Genomic DNA, 14,946 nt, shown 5'->3' with positions numbered 1-14,946 from the left:
GGACAATTTTGAAAGTTGGCTAAATTGGGGGTCTCAGAGCGGAACTTCAAGTCACCTGAGTGTTTTCCGCCAAATATTGGTGGAAACGGATTACGCTACACAAGCACTTTATTATTCTTGTTGTTAACACTTGTGTATGTACATCTGATGTTGGTAGATTGTTTTCTTCTTGGAGATGAAATGCATGTCTGGCAGCTTAGCAATTTTTTTTTTAAACTTTTTTTTTTTTTTAATATAGCGTTTTGACAGTTGCTGTCATATTTCTGGAATCAATGCACCGTGTACCGGAACAGCATTACGGCACTGACTCTTGTATAGGAACTGTGTTCCGGCCCTGAATCTTATACCGGATTGGCGTTCCTGATCCACTTTCACCCCTGACTATGATCCTAGTTTTGCAAAAATATTTTTGTGTGTTTTCAATTTTTGTCGTGCTGCCTTCACATGATGACCATGCACCCACAGCCGACAACAAGGGACTCTAAAGAAGTCAAAGGACTTAAAAAAAAAAAAAAAAAATCGGAAAAGGTTTAATACAGTCATACCGCGTCATCTTTAAAAATGTACGTGAATGTACTTAGACATAAATCTCGGAATTCACTCGAGGGAGGAAAAAAAAATGTCCTAAAACTTTAGCCCACATTCGTTAACTTTCTCCCATCTCAGTTTTGTTGACTTCAGCATTCTGCCTCCCTACTTGTCAGCAGAGGCCCATTAAACAGCAAATCATGTGTTTAAGAGTAAAAAATAAAACCTCTTGTGAGATATTTTTACGCGGCGGTGGCTTCCACATGTGTGTTTTGAATAGAGAAAGCTTTGACAGAGATGAATGGAGCACTTGTAAATCTTATCTCGCCCCCTCCTGAGGCTGACTTTCATAATCATATGTGGCATATTTATTTGCATCCTCTGAGCTTCTGTCACTAGTATAGTAAATCTCAAGGGAAGGTGACTTTTTATATTGGGAAGCATGTTTCACTGCCCCAATTCAAATGGATTGGACGTCTATCGCCATCAATGGCATGTTTGTGTATATGTGCCATTGCTGAGCAACAATCACAAATTCTATACGTACAATAGAGTTGCTTAGCAACGCTGACAAAAATTCTTAAATCAGACAACTTGTGGAATATACAGTGCAGCGCATTGTTTGTGCAGAATTGCTAAATTATACTCCAGGCCATTAATTCCTCACTGTGGGTTTGTGTCCACTACTACGCATGTGTAACGTCTGGACTCCTGTTGATGGCTCGCTGTTGAATGTGCGCCCCGTGTTAACCCACTTCTCTGTTTCCATGGCAACTGGGGGACGGTGGCCCGGGGCGGCTAGAGGAACTCACAGCATATACGTATAATAGATCATCCAAGTGGACTTAAGTTTGGGTGTCAGTGTCAATGTTTTTGAGGGATGATTTGGTATTCACCTGTTGGTGTTTAGTATAGAGAATATGCAGTTTCATGTGAGTATATCAGCTTTGTGTTCACACTTTATGTGAATAAAAGTGAAATTGTTAATTGAGACAAGATTAGTGTGCAACGTGGACTTTTGCAGAATCATTGAAGAAACTGGCACTTGCCAGGGGCGGAACTTAAGGGGGTGGGGCCCGGTTTGCGGGTGTAAAAGTGGGCATGGTTAGGGTCAAACAGTAAGGTATGATGATGCGCGGCGCTGTAATCTAGTGATCCCTGGCTACTTCGCACTTCAAAAATCGCACCCTCAGTCCATCGCGTTTTTTTTTTTTTACAGATGAGCTGTCCCGAGCCGATCATGCTTTGCTTGGTCAGGCAGTAAGCCTGAACGATATATCGTTTAAACATCGCCATTGCGATATGTGCGTGCGATACTTTTAATTTTTTAAAATCCACATACGCCCTGCTTTCTGCTCTGCGCAGAGCCTCACACCTTCCCTCTCCCAGCTCTTTGAACCTCACAGTCACTGCAGCACTTGCTTATTAAAGTTAACGATGCTGGTATCTTTGATCTTGCCAAAGAAGCGGACATCACAGCGGAGCAGCTGTCAATCATCGTTTAACTTGTTAAACAGTTTCTGCAAGGAAGCCGCTTTGGAACGAATGTGTGTGTGTGTGTGGAGACGTTTGAGACATAAATTAAATCCCAGAAGTGATCACGAGGAGTTTGTAATTTCTACATGTCCACCAAGAGTTACAGCTAAGGTAGATAAACAGAAGTATTTAATAAAGCCAAGCATTTTTCTACTACAGTACTTTATTGTTGTTCAAAAATGATTTGGTTGGACAGTTATGTTTAAAACTGATCATAATTATTACATTTGAAGTGCTTAAAACCATTTATTAATATATATATACATTATATATATATGGGGGGGGTGCGCAACTTCGCGGTTTTTCACTTATCGCGGTGGGTTCTGGTCCCCATTAACCGCGAAAAACGAGGGATCACTGTACACTGGTCATTGTGAGTCATCCAAAGTCTTTCCAAACAGCTATTCAAGTCATCTAGTGAAAATTTCACTAGATTTTCACAAAAAAAAATTTTTTTTTTTTTTTTTTTTAAATTTTTTTTTAAAAATATTGCAATATAATATCGCAAACCCCCCAAAAATCGCAGCAATAGTTTTTTCCAATATCGTTCAGGCCTATCAGGCAGTGCACTGGAGTTGTGTTAAAATGACTAATGATTGACAGACGTTGGGTCTGATGCCTGGAAGCCAAAACTTCAAAGCGCCTCATGTGTCAGTCATCTGGTTAAACAGTTGCTGTGGCAACTCATTGTAAGTGAGCAGCTTGAACGGATTTGAGTGGACTCACTCAGTGCAGCATTTAATAATGACGAGCATTTTTCTACTTTATTCTTGTTTAAAAATGATTCGGTGGGACAGTAACATGTTTAAAACCTTTCATAATTATTAAATTTGAAGTGCTTAAAAAACATTTTTTAATATATGCATAAAAGTTTCTTAAATAAATCTCTTTCCGATGCTAAATCCGAATAAATACATTCAACGCACTTATCACTTATCGCTGCGGTTCAGATCAGAATCGAGTGAAAGGTATCGGATTTTTAATTTTCAAAAAAAGGTATTTTTTTATTTTTTAAGGGCTAAAAAGTAACAAAATAATCCAGAAATACAATGGCATTGGCAAAAGAAAAATATGTAAGTTTTATACTCCGCAACACTTCCGGAAAAAGTGGATGAGGAAGTACTGTAAACCAGTGGTCCCCAACCTTTTTTTGCACCATGGACCAATATGATGTGGGTTTTTTTTCCCACGGAACGGCAATGGGTGCAGAAAATTGCAGTAAATGTAACTCACATTATGCTAAATCAGCCTTTTTTAACAGTGGCCTATACCTGAAATTCCTTTGTTAGAAGAGTTCTTCTCCAATCATGAAAAGTTTCTTCGCTTTAGTAATACCGTTCGCCACGAATTATGATGCTGTCAGTGCATTTGCTTTCGTTGCCTCGTGGCAACGAAAGCAAATGCACTGACATGCACTGACATGGATTTGGTTGTAGGCTCCCTTTTCTGGCACCACAGGTGGCCTTTTCCCTGTAAAAAAGCTGTACAAAGACATCGCCGCCTGCAGCACACAGCCAACAGCAGCTAACATTAGTGTTTACAATGATAGGCGCTGGGCTGCTATAGGTGTGCAAACACACCAGTACCGGCAGTCAATCACTAGAGGGCGAAGTAGACAAATCTACTCGGATTAGTCAACAGGCACAGGCCAGATTTCAGTTGTTAAAAATGTATTTATTATTTATCTGCGGCCTTGTAGCAAGTGCTCTACGGACCGGTACGGGATCACTGCTGTAAGCAGTACAACTTTTGTTCAAATTAAAAAAAAAAAAAAAAGAAAAGAAAAAAACTTTCGGTATAGGATCGGGACTCTGTTGCAGCCGATTTTCAAAATCAGGTGACATACCTAGTTTTTAAAGTCTCTGCTAGCCCCCCAGTTGTCTACAGGGGCCCGCAAAAAAATTTCCACTTGCAATCCCTCCCAAAAACATGAAAGCCCCCCCGCCCCCAGACTATTGTCTTGAGGGGCCAGAGAATAAAGCCCCTGTCACACATACCTAAACACCGTTAAAATCCCGGGATTTTAACAGGTAGCCTTTATGTGTGAAAGCAATTTCCCGCGTCAACTGAAACGAGATTATGCGGACATTTACCGAGTCGCGTCTTGGTATAATGTCCGGGACTTTCCCGGGAAGCGGTATGTGTGAAAGGCATTAAATTCCAGGGTCATAGTGCGATTGCTTATGACGTAAATATAGTGGGCCGATCGTCATTTCATTTTTCTATGCAATAATACAAAAACAAGGAAAACAAACATCGCAATTATCAACATGGCAAACGGGAAATCGCTAAATTAAACTGAAAACTTAATTAAATTGCTACTGGATCGTAGAGCTGAGGTAGAATTTTGTGCCGACGCAAACCAATAATGACAATGTCCAGGTTATAAAATGTCAAGTTGGCAACACAGGACAAGTCTGTGAAAGTGTCTAACCCGCGTTATTTTCGAAATATCTCTCCATGTGTGAAAGCAATGACGCAGGTAAATCCCACGTGACTTTACACAGGAATTTAACATGATATAAGTCTGAAAGGGGCTTAATTGTCCACTAGCACCTCCCCAGCCCGTCACATGATCCACTCAGGGGTCCCGTTTATGTCCATTGCGCCCGGGCCCTGTTCCATTTGTTCCGCCACTGGCACATGCCCCCAAAAAGTTGGCATTTACCACAAGAAGTTGTCAAAGCACTTTTCCAGCTTACTTTGTCTTAACATAGGGGCAACAACTTCACAGTATTTGGCCATCATTCCCATACTCTTAGATAACACTGGTCAAAAATAATTGTTGCATTGATGTAACTGCTTTTTCTTATGAATGTTTGGGGTGCTGAATTAAAATCGGATTAATTTTTGTGCATTGCAAAATTATTGCAAAGCGATTTTTTTTTTCTGTTTTACAAAATGGGAAGATAGATGACACTTTAATACGAGTCAAAATGGATTGGACGGCTATCGCCGCCAATGAGTTAATGATGACGAAGCAACAACAGCCCATCTTTTTTGATTTTTGCAGCCATGAAGTTCCACGAACATCTCCAAATTCTGGCCGCAAAAGAGGGCTTAAGAGGCCGAAAGGTGAGCCGCGCCGTGGAGAGCTTCACCTGGAACATCACCATCCTTAAGGTCAGAGACCAACAGACAATCCCCATTTACCCTTTTGCGTCCTTCCCTCACATTTGACACGTGGCTTTCCTCCCATCAGGGTCAAGCCGATCTGATCACGCACGCCAAGTCTGAAGTTCAGGAAAACATGAAGCAGGTGCATGATGCCGCTCTAACCGGCAACCTCGCCCAGGGAGGAGCCTCCAGAACGCGCCCGAAGTCACGAAAAAGCCACGATAAGACTCACACGCTCCCCGCCAACTGATTTTATAGTTCGTCTGTCTAATACACTACAGTACAAAAAAAAAAAATCACCATCTAAGGCCAAGGATGAGCGGTTTGATGTTTGATATTGTGCAACATTCAAAAAGTCTGTACTTCATGTCTGTAAAAATTACCAAAATGGCTTTTAACATTGTCGTGCAATACTTAGTATTGTTTTTGCAGCACTTTATCTGCTTTTACTCTGTTGCGTTATCAAAAAGTATTGATGAGTTAAAGGTGGTTAAACGGTGATAGACATCCAATCCATTTACCTATCATCGTTAGTGTTGGAATTAGTTAAATATTGAAGTAGTAAATATTGAATTTAAATGTACAAATACTGTATACAGTAGTGCCTTAGGATATAAATTTAATCCCACCGTGCTTGTATCACAATTCCTCATATAATTTTTTTTTTTTTCCAAAAAAAAAAAAAAAAAAAAAAATCTAATGTACTGCAAAAGTTGTAAAAAATTAACTTGTATCTTAAGGTACCACTGAGTATATTGTACATTCACCATATATTAAAATTATCGTAATTTTCAGAGTATAAACCACTACCTTTTTACAGGCTAATAAGCGATGTCTTTTGGTATAAATATCCCAGTGGATACCTGCGGTTTATGGCCGAGTGCTGTTAAGTAAGAACAAATAGTTTCCATGTAAACTTTTGACTGCTTATATTCCAAAAATGTACAGTATTTAAATTAGATGATCAAATCAAAAAATATTTTTCTGACTTCAAAGTTCAATGTTTGCTTTATTGTCAATTCTACCACATGTGCAAGGACAGAGTATTGAAATTGCGTGACTCTCTAACCTCAGTGGCAGTAAAAATGAAATAAAAGAAATAAATATATATAAAAATAGACAACTGTACAATCTGACAATATGAAACAACACACAAAATAAAAACAGGTGAATGGAAAAGTAGCGGACTGCAATGGGGACGGTAGGGACATAACACATCCAACTTTTCAGGTGCTCACATTGTCCCCACCCACTTTTAAGCAACTATTTTTTGCATTACATCATGAGTTCAGTTATACAGGTAATTTAGATTGTCTTCCCTTATGTCCGTTTGTTGTCAGGATAGAATAGACCCTATCATTTTCTAAGTGAATTACTTTAAGACTCTTTTCACTTGCTGAATGTGCTGGTCCATTTTCCCCCCCGCAAACGCACGTTTTATTGGCCCTAACACGTTTATGTTGACAACATGTCGCCTTCTCCGCCCCCTTCAAAGAGGAAAGATATTAGGGTTTTTTTCCGGCCAGCAGCAGCCACTGTAATTAATGTAAAAAGACGTTAATATTTCGGATGTGCGGGAAACACCACTAATTTTGCCACTGAAAGTCCGCCCTGCATCAGAGTTAGCACAACATTAAACTGTGTGAACTTGCTATCCTGCGAAATTACTGCAGTCAGGCCAGCCTCCACAAGAAATGAAGTCAAGCTAGCCACCCCTCAATTGGATTGTTGTTTGCATTATATGCATTACAGTAATGCAACAAAGTGTCAGAGTGCAAGTCCCTTTATTAACAAAAAATAAAATAAAATAAAAATAAAACGGGGAGCGCTCCAAGAATGGGTCCACGTCAGGGGGAAACTGACATGAATATGGACTGACATCAGAATTTCATGAGAGTACTTTGGTACAAGTATTGGTGTAGTCTAGTATGCCTCAGTTGTCGATTGGTCCTTGGATATCATTTTTTTCCCAAAACACTTTTATACAATGTATCACAAGTGAGTACACCCCTCGCATTTCTGCAGATATTGAAGTATATCTTTTCATGGGACAACACTGACAAAATGACACTTTGACACAATGAAAAGTAGTCTGTGTGCAGCTTATATAATACCGTATTTTTCGGACTACAAGTCGCACCTGAGTAGAAGTCGCACCAGCCATAAAATGCTAAACGAAGAGGAAAAAAAAACAAGTCGCATCGGAATGTAAGTCACATTTTTGGGGGAAATTTACTTGATAAAATCCAACACATAGAACAGATATGTCATCTTGAAAGGCAATTTAATATAAAAAATACAATAGAGAACAACATGCTGAATAAAGTACAGCGTACAGTGCATGAACGACAAAATGCGAATATACTGTCCTCACCAGGACGCTACGGCTCGGTCCTGGCTATACAGCGAACTCCCAAATGACGATGCTGGACGTCCGTATAATTTGCTGATTCAATTTAGTCCTCGAAACCATGCAGGTTCGCATCAACGTAAATAAATGATAATTAGGTGCTATGACTGCAATGACATAAACGATTAACATGCGTTCGCTAGGATTAGCACATTGTTCAAACAACCACACAACTGGCTCTAAGTGACCGATCGTGGGTGGAAAACGCACAACAACAACAGAAAAGATGATACACACAGGCGTTACCTCTGTAGAGATATTTTAAAAGCATCAACAATGAACGTAGGTTCGCAGCAGTGTTTCTCTCTCGCTAACTTGTCCACTCAGAGCTACGTAGCTGTCCGTCTTCTGGCGTGTGAGCGCTCTTCTTCGCGTAAACAAGTGCGAAAGCGCCCCCACGTGGGTGTGAAAGCGCCACAAACTATAAGCATGCAATTCAATATAAAAAAAGTAAATAATACAATTGAACACACATTGCCAAAGGCAGAACGCGAATGTGGCCATAGCTATTAAGAGTTATTCAGATAACTATAGCATAAAGAACATGCTAACAAGTTTACCAAACAATCAGTGTCACTCCAAAAAAACAAAATAACATGTGAAATGATATAATGTGTTAATAATTTCACACATAAGTCGCACCCCCAGCCAAACTATGAAAAAAACAGCGACTTATAGTCCGAAAAATACGGTATGTTTTAAGTAAAACAAAAAATATAAAAAGGGAGTATTATTTTTTCTTTTTTAATTACATAGAAAAAAAAAATAAAAAAAAAACACTGGAAAATTGTGATAGTTACATACATCAGGCATGAAAATGGGTAAGGGGTTAAAAAGGTGGTGGAGGAAATATGTTCCGGTACACTGTACAACTAGGGCTGTACCAAACGACAAATTTTCTCCCGATTAGTCAGCAGACTATTTTTACAATAAGTCGACTAATAATTTTTTCTCTCCTTTTTTTTTTTTTTTAAAACTAATTCAGTAATGACATTTTTGATGACGCTTATTACTTCACAAAAACATTTTGGAACACTTAAATTCTTTATTAAAGTACAAATAAACACATTAATAACAAGAATAAATCACAAACAATGAGGTCAAATGCTGATAGCATCAACTAGTGCAAAAGAATTAATGTAAACAGATTCAGAACACTGACTTCGCCTTTCCAACATTATTCAAAACGATTCTTAATATCTTGCATGAATATTATAGTATACTACTATATATAATAGTACAATAATTTTCATTGCCAATCAGATTTTTCATAAAGGGTGTCATTTTAAAGCTATTCTTAGTGTAGAATCTGAATTCTGAAGTATGTGGTAATAACTCCAGAAGTCGCACACCCAGCCAAAATATGAAGAAAATGCGACTCAGTCTGAAAAATACGGTAGTTAATTTATTTTCCCCTCAAAATAACTCAAAATATAGCCCTTAATATCTAAACCCCTGGCAACAAAAGTGAGTACACCGCATGGGAACTACGTACATCCTTAAATATCCAAATTGAGTACTGCTTGCCATTTTCCCTCCAAAATGTCACGTGACTCGTTACAGGAGTGCTGTCAGCATTGCTGCAGAGATTGAAGAAGTGGGGGGTCAGCCTGTTAGTGCTCAGACCGTAACATCCTTAAATAGCCAAATTGAGTACTGCTTGCCATTTTCCCTTCAAAATGTCACGTGACTCTTTACAGGAGTGCTGTCAGCATTGCTGCAGAGATTGAAGAGGTGGGGGGGGGGGGGTCAGCCTGTTAGTGCTCAGATTAGACCATACGCTGTACTCTACATCAAATTGGTGTGCATGGCTGTCACCCCAGGAGGAAGCCTCATCTGAAGACGGTACACAAGAAAGCCCGCAAACAGTTTGCTGAAGAAATGTCAACAAAGCATATGGATTACTGAAACCATGTCCTATGGTCTGATGCGACAATTAATTTGTTTGGTTCCGATGGTCTCAATCGTGTGGCGGCGACCAGGTGAGGAGTACAAAGATAGTGTGTCATGCCTACAGTCAAGCATGGTGGTGGGAATGACCACAAAATGACAAGCAGTACTCAATTTAGACATTTCGGGATGTACGTAGTTCCCATGCGGTGTACTCTCTTTTGTTGCCAGGGGGTTAGATATTAATGGCTATATTTTGAGTTATTTTGAGGGGAAAAGAAATTAACTCTATTATATAAGCTGCACACAGACTACTTTTCATTGTGTCAAAGTGTCATATTGTCAGAGTTGTCCCATGAAAAGATATACTTAAATATCTGCAGAAAAGCGAGGGGTGTACTCACTTTTGTGATACACTGTATTAGTTTAGTTTGAGTCTAGGGGTGCTCCAGTGTCCCCAAGAAGTGGACCTATTCTTGGATAGCTCCTCGTTTTTTTTTAAATAAAGGGACTTGCACTTCAAAATGTTTGAATAGTTTTTGAAAACAAAGGTTTGAATCGAGCGTCGTATCACCTGAACCAATACAGACGAAAGTTAGTATAAATCAATACATATATTTTGCATTAAACATTTAGCCTTTTGCATTAAACATTTAGCCTATCAATTAATTACGTTCATATTTGTGAGAAATGTAGGGCTGACCCCCGTTATTGTGTGAGTGTCCAATTACTCACATAGAGAGCGGGGCTCTGTCAGACGCGGTGCATCCTTGAAGACTTGCGTGGGGCTGGAACTGTCATCCAGTGGCGTTGTCTAAACTTTGATCACATGACCATTATAGTTTAATTTTGACACTTTCCCATCCGCTTGAGCTCAAGTGGTGATACACGTTTGTCTACTATGTGTGTATATATATATATATATATATATATAAAAGTGCGTGTAGAACTTAAAGTGAACAAACTATAAACATATCAAATATGAGCGTACGAGAGCCAATCTATTTCAATCGGATGGAATACTAGTAGATGATATACTGGCGTATGAAATGCTGGCGGTCAACAGAAAATTGTCACCCTGCCTCCTCTCTAGCTACCTCAATCAAACCTTCCCAGGTAGTCACAGGTGATATTAATCAGGTGACAGTGACACACCCACTCCACACACACACATACACACTCATTAACCCTTTGCACACCAAACCAAGTAGTGCTAAAATTCCTGCCTCGAACACCCGTTCCATAATTGGTCTTATTAATGTCCCGTCAGCAGCAAAAAGTGTACATCCAGGTTATGCTGTTATATCATCAAAGCTGTGACCAAACCTACGCCTTTGGGTGTGTTAAGATAACATTAGATGATTGCCTGCCATTGATATCGACATCATACCCTTTTCCCGGTTTGCCGATAGGAGTGTATCCTTCTGTTAAACTCCATTGAGTTGATATGGACCAGCAGGATCTATAAGGAAAAAACTTCCATTATGAAAGCTATAAAGAAAATTCATATTATTTACGACAAGGCAATATGCTACCTTGCTAAACGTATACATATTTCAAACTTCCACTATAATGAACATTTCTAGATTAGGTGGGAATGGCTAAGTAATGGCTAAGTAACGCTGATAATGCTAGCACCCTACACTGCTGGCCAAAAGTATTGCCCCACCGCAATCCTGTCAGATAATGCTAAATTTTTTTTTAGAAAATGATTGCAATTACAAATGCTTTGGTAGTAATGTCTTCATTTATTTGGCTTGCAATGAAAAAACACAAGAGAATGAATTTTTTTTTAATCATTATCATTTTACACAAAACTCCAAAAATGGACCAGACAAAACTATTGGCACCCTCAGCCTAATACTTGGTGGCACAACCTTTAGACAAAATAACAACATTCGCTTCCGGTATCAATCAATGAGTTTCTTACAATGCTCTGCTGGAATTTTAGACCATTCTTCTTTGGCCAACTGCTCCAGGTCTCTGAGATTAGAAGGGCGCCTTCTCCAAACTGCCATTTTCAGATCTCTCCACAGGTATTCTATGGGATGGACTCATTGCTGGCCACTTTAGAAGTCTCCAGTGCTTTCTCTCAAACCATTTTCTAGTGCGTTTTGAAGTGTGTTTTGGGTCATTGTCCTGCTGGAAGACCCATGACCTCTGAGGGAGACCCAGCTTTCACACACTGGGCCCTACATTATGCTGCAAAATTTGTTGGTAGTCTTCAGACTTCATAATGCCATGCCCACAGTCAAGCAGTCCAGTGCCGAAGGCAGAAAAGCAACCCCAAAACATCAGGGAACCTTCGCCATGATTGACTATGGGGACCGTGTTCTTTTCTTTGAAGGCCTGTTTTTTTCTTGTAAACTCTTTATGTTGATGCCTTTTCCCCAAAACCTCTACTTTTGTCTCATCTGACCAGAGAACATTCTTCCAAAATGTTTTTGGCTTTCTCAGGTAAGTTTTGGCAAACTTCAGCCTGGCTTATTTGTGTCTCTGGGTCAGAAGTGGGGTCTTTCTGGGTATCCTACAATAGAGTCCTTTTTCATTCAGACGTCGACGGATATTATGGGTTGACACTGTTGTACCCTCGGACAGTAGGACAGCTTGAACTTGTTTGGATGTTAGTCGAGGTTCCTTATCCACCTCCCGCACAATCTTTTGTTGAAATCTCTCAATTTTTTTTCACCGTCCACATCTATGGAGGTTAGCCACAGTGCCATGGGCTTTACACTTATTGATGACACTGCGCACGGTAGACACAGGAACATTTAGGTCTTTGGACATGGACTTGTAGCCTTTGCGATTGCCCATGCTTCCTTACAATTTTGCTTCTCAAGTCTTCAGACAGTTCTTTGGTCTTTTCTCCATGCTCAATGTGGTACACACAAGGACAGAGGTTGAGTCAACTTTAATCCATTTTAACTGGCTGCAAGTGTGATTTAGTTATTGCCACCACCTGTTATGTGCCACAGGTAAGTAACAGGTGCTGTTAATTACACAAATTAGAGAAGCATCACATGATTTTTCAAAGGGTGCCAATTCTTTTGTCCAGCCCATTTTTGGAGTTTTGTGTAAAATGATAATGATTTAAAAAAAAAAAATCTTTCTTGTGTTTTTCCTTTGCAAGCAAAATAAATGACGATATTACTACTAATCATTATCTGGGACAAATTGAGCATTATCTGACAATTGCAGGGGTGCCAATACTTTTGGCCAGAACTTTATATCTTAACATATTTGAGTAAAATTCTGTATTTTTAATTGAAAAAAAATCCACAATGGATTGAGGGCGCAAAGTTTGAAGGGCAAAGTAGCGAGGGGTCACTGCATATGAGTTCTAAGATTAGATATGAATTAAAATGTTCCTGTTGATTTTGTGTGCTTTATAGATTTTCTTATGCGCTGAGTATGTGCTTAGAGGGAACATTGCTTATGACCGGCAACTCCAATCAAAGTCATCTTCAATATCAGTTCTGAATAACTCTTTCATGGATTTCATTCTGCAAAACAAAAATTCTATATTTAAGTTGCAGGCCCAGCCAAAATATAAAAAAAAATAAAAAGGTGTGTCTTATAGTCTGAAAAATACCACTAATATGCCACAAAAAATTTTTCCTCCCACATATTACATGTGACCGTTAAGCACAAAATTTGCACTCCCTCAGCTACCCCTGACATTCCTGAATTTATTTTACCAAGACATTTCACATGTGCCAATACTTTTGTAGATCAGCCACTGTTACTTACGTGTCCACCATCCAATTAAACGTGCCGCTCGCTTGTTCTGATCTGCTCACTTAGCTAAATATTGTCTGACGATTATTTGAACCCATCGCTGCTGTGTAGATCTGTGTTACTTTATGATCAATTGTACAGTATTTTATTAAGATGTTCTTTCCTTTTGTTGTAAAAGAGTATTTTACATACACGGAAACATACAGGTCCATCTGTGCAGTCCATGAAAACCTTCCTAATAAGTGGAAATGGAAATAAAATACTTCAAAAGAAAACCACTTGATGTCTTCATTTGTTGAAAATGCTGTTGTTGCAATTAGTGTTTTTGGCAGCCATTTTAATTTCCGTCTTGGTCTTGTGGACAAAAATACTGATTAGGCTTAGTCCTATTTTAGTCATTTCAAAATGTGTTTGTCTTCGTCTAGTTGTAGTCAACAAAAATTCAGACAAATTTCATCTGGTTTTAGTCGTCAATTCTCAAAATGTTTTTGTCTATAAACTTCAAAAGTTTTAGTCCGTGAAAAATAAATAAAGTTTCCAAACAGCACATTATTTGCAATTAATTAAACTCACCTGGACGCCACGGTTTTCCAAGAGTTTAAGAAGACACAATCACCACGCTAAATGCTAATGCTAACGCTAAGCTACCACTACAAGTTAGTGTGTGATGATCACCCAGCACAGACTTTTAAAGGCTAAAGCAACATTTCATATGTAGCCAAGATAAGAAAGCAAAACTTACCAAGCAGCACCTGACACATACAGTAATGTGAAAAAATTAGGACACCCCATGAAATATTCAGTTCTTTATGAAGAAATGTTCACATATCAATGTCTGATCTTGTTTTTCTTTATCTCTGAAAAAGAAAATGATTTAATTGCAGGTAAACAACAACAACAAAAAAACATTGTTTTACTCATTAAACCAATATGTCAACAAAAATGCATATTCTGAGGAAAAAGTTAGGACACCCTACCACCTAGCTAGTGTTACCCCCTTTGGCTGAAATAACTTCAGTGAGACACTTTTTGTACAGTCCCTGACGTAAGTCTTGTCGCTTATCCATTTAGTAGAAACAATTGCTAATAATCTTACTTTAAATTATTCTATTGGTTTCAGAAATAGATCATATGAAAGCTAAGACCCTCCCAAATTATGTTGAATGTACAAAAATAAATCATTTTTTAGTGAAACAAATATATCATTTAATAAAGACAGAAAGGTCAGATTTTGGCAAGACAAAAGTTTTGTCGTCAACAGAAAGTACCGGTAGGGTGAAAATTGAACAAAAAATGTACTTCAAATACAAAAATATGTTTTATAAGCGAATTAAGTAGTGGTGCTGTGAGATCCAAATTTAATATTTTCTATGACTTCCATGGGCTTCGGCAAGGATTCATACAATTTATTGCTGAAGTCATCGGAAACATCAAAGAAAGCAGTCTTACATGCCTCCCAGAGTTCATCAACATTCTTGGGTTTCGTCTTCCATGCTTCCTCTTTCATCCTACCCCAGACATAATCAATGATGTTCATGTCTGATGACTGGGCTGGCCAGTCCTGGAGGATTTTGATCTTCTTTGCCTTGAGGAACTTTGAGGTACAGATTGAAGTATGCGATGGAGCACCATCCTGCTGTAGAATTTGCCCTTTTTATGGTTAGGAATGTAAGAGGCAGCTAAGATTTGTTGATATTTCAGACTATTTATGTTGCCTTCCACCCTGC

At 38.8% G+C, this 14,946-nt stretch overlaps 1 protein-coding gene across 2 annotated transcripts in view; it reads left to right on the top strand.

The window, feature by feature from the left end:
• The window catches only part of LOC130910306 (inactive phospholipase C-like protein 2), a 114,308-nt gene extending 105,751 nt beyond the window's left edge, over positions 1-8,557 (top strand). For both annotated transcript variants that reach the window (XM_057827488.1, XM_057827487.1), the window contains exons 12-13: positions 5,078-5,187; positions 5,267-8,557. In XM_057827488.1, the coding sequence (XP_057683471.1) occupies positions 5,078-5,187; positions 5,267-5,431 (275 nt within the window). In that variant the 3' untranslated portion in view covers positions 5,432-8,557. The remainder of the gene's footprint in view (positions 1-5,077; positions 5,188-5,266) is intronic.
• The last annotated feature ends 6,389 nt before the right edge of the window (positions 8,558-14,946 follow it).

Source organism: Corythoichthys intestinalis, chromosome 22, assembly GCF_030265065.1.
Source record: "Corythoichthys intestinalis isolate RoL2023-P3 chromosome 22, ASM3026506v1, whole genome shotgun sequence".
NCBI lineage: Eukaryota > Metazoa > Chordata > Actinopteri > Syngnathiformes > Syngnathidae > Corythoichthys > Corythoichthys intestinalis.
Note: the sequence above shows the minus strand (reverse complement) of the source record. Positions and strands in the feature narration are given on the sequence as shown.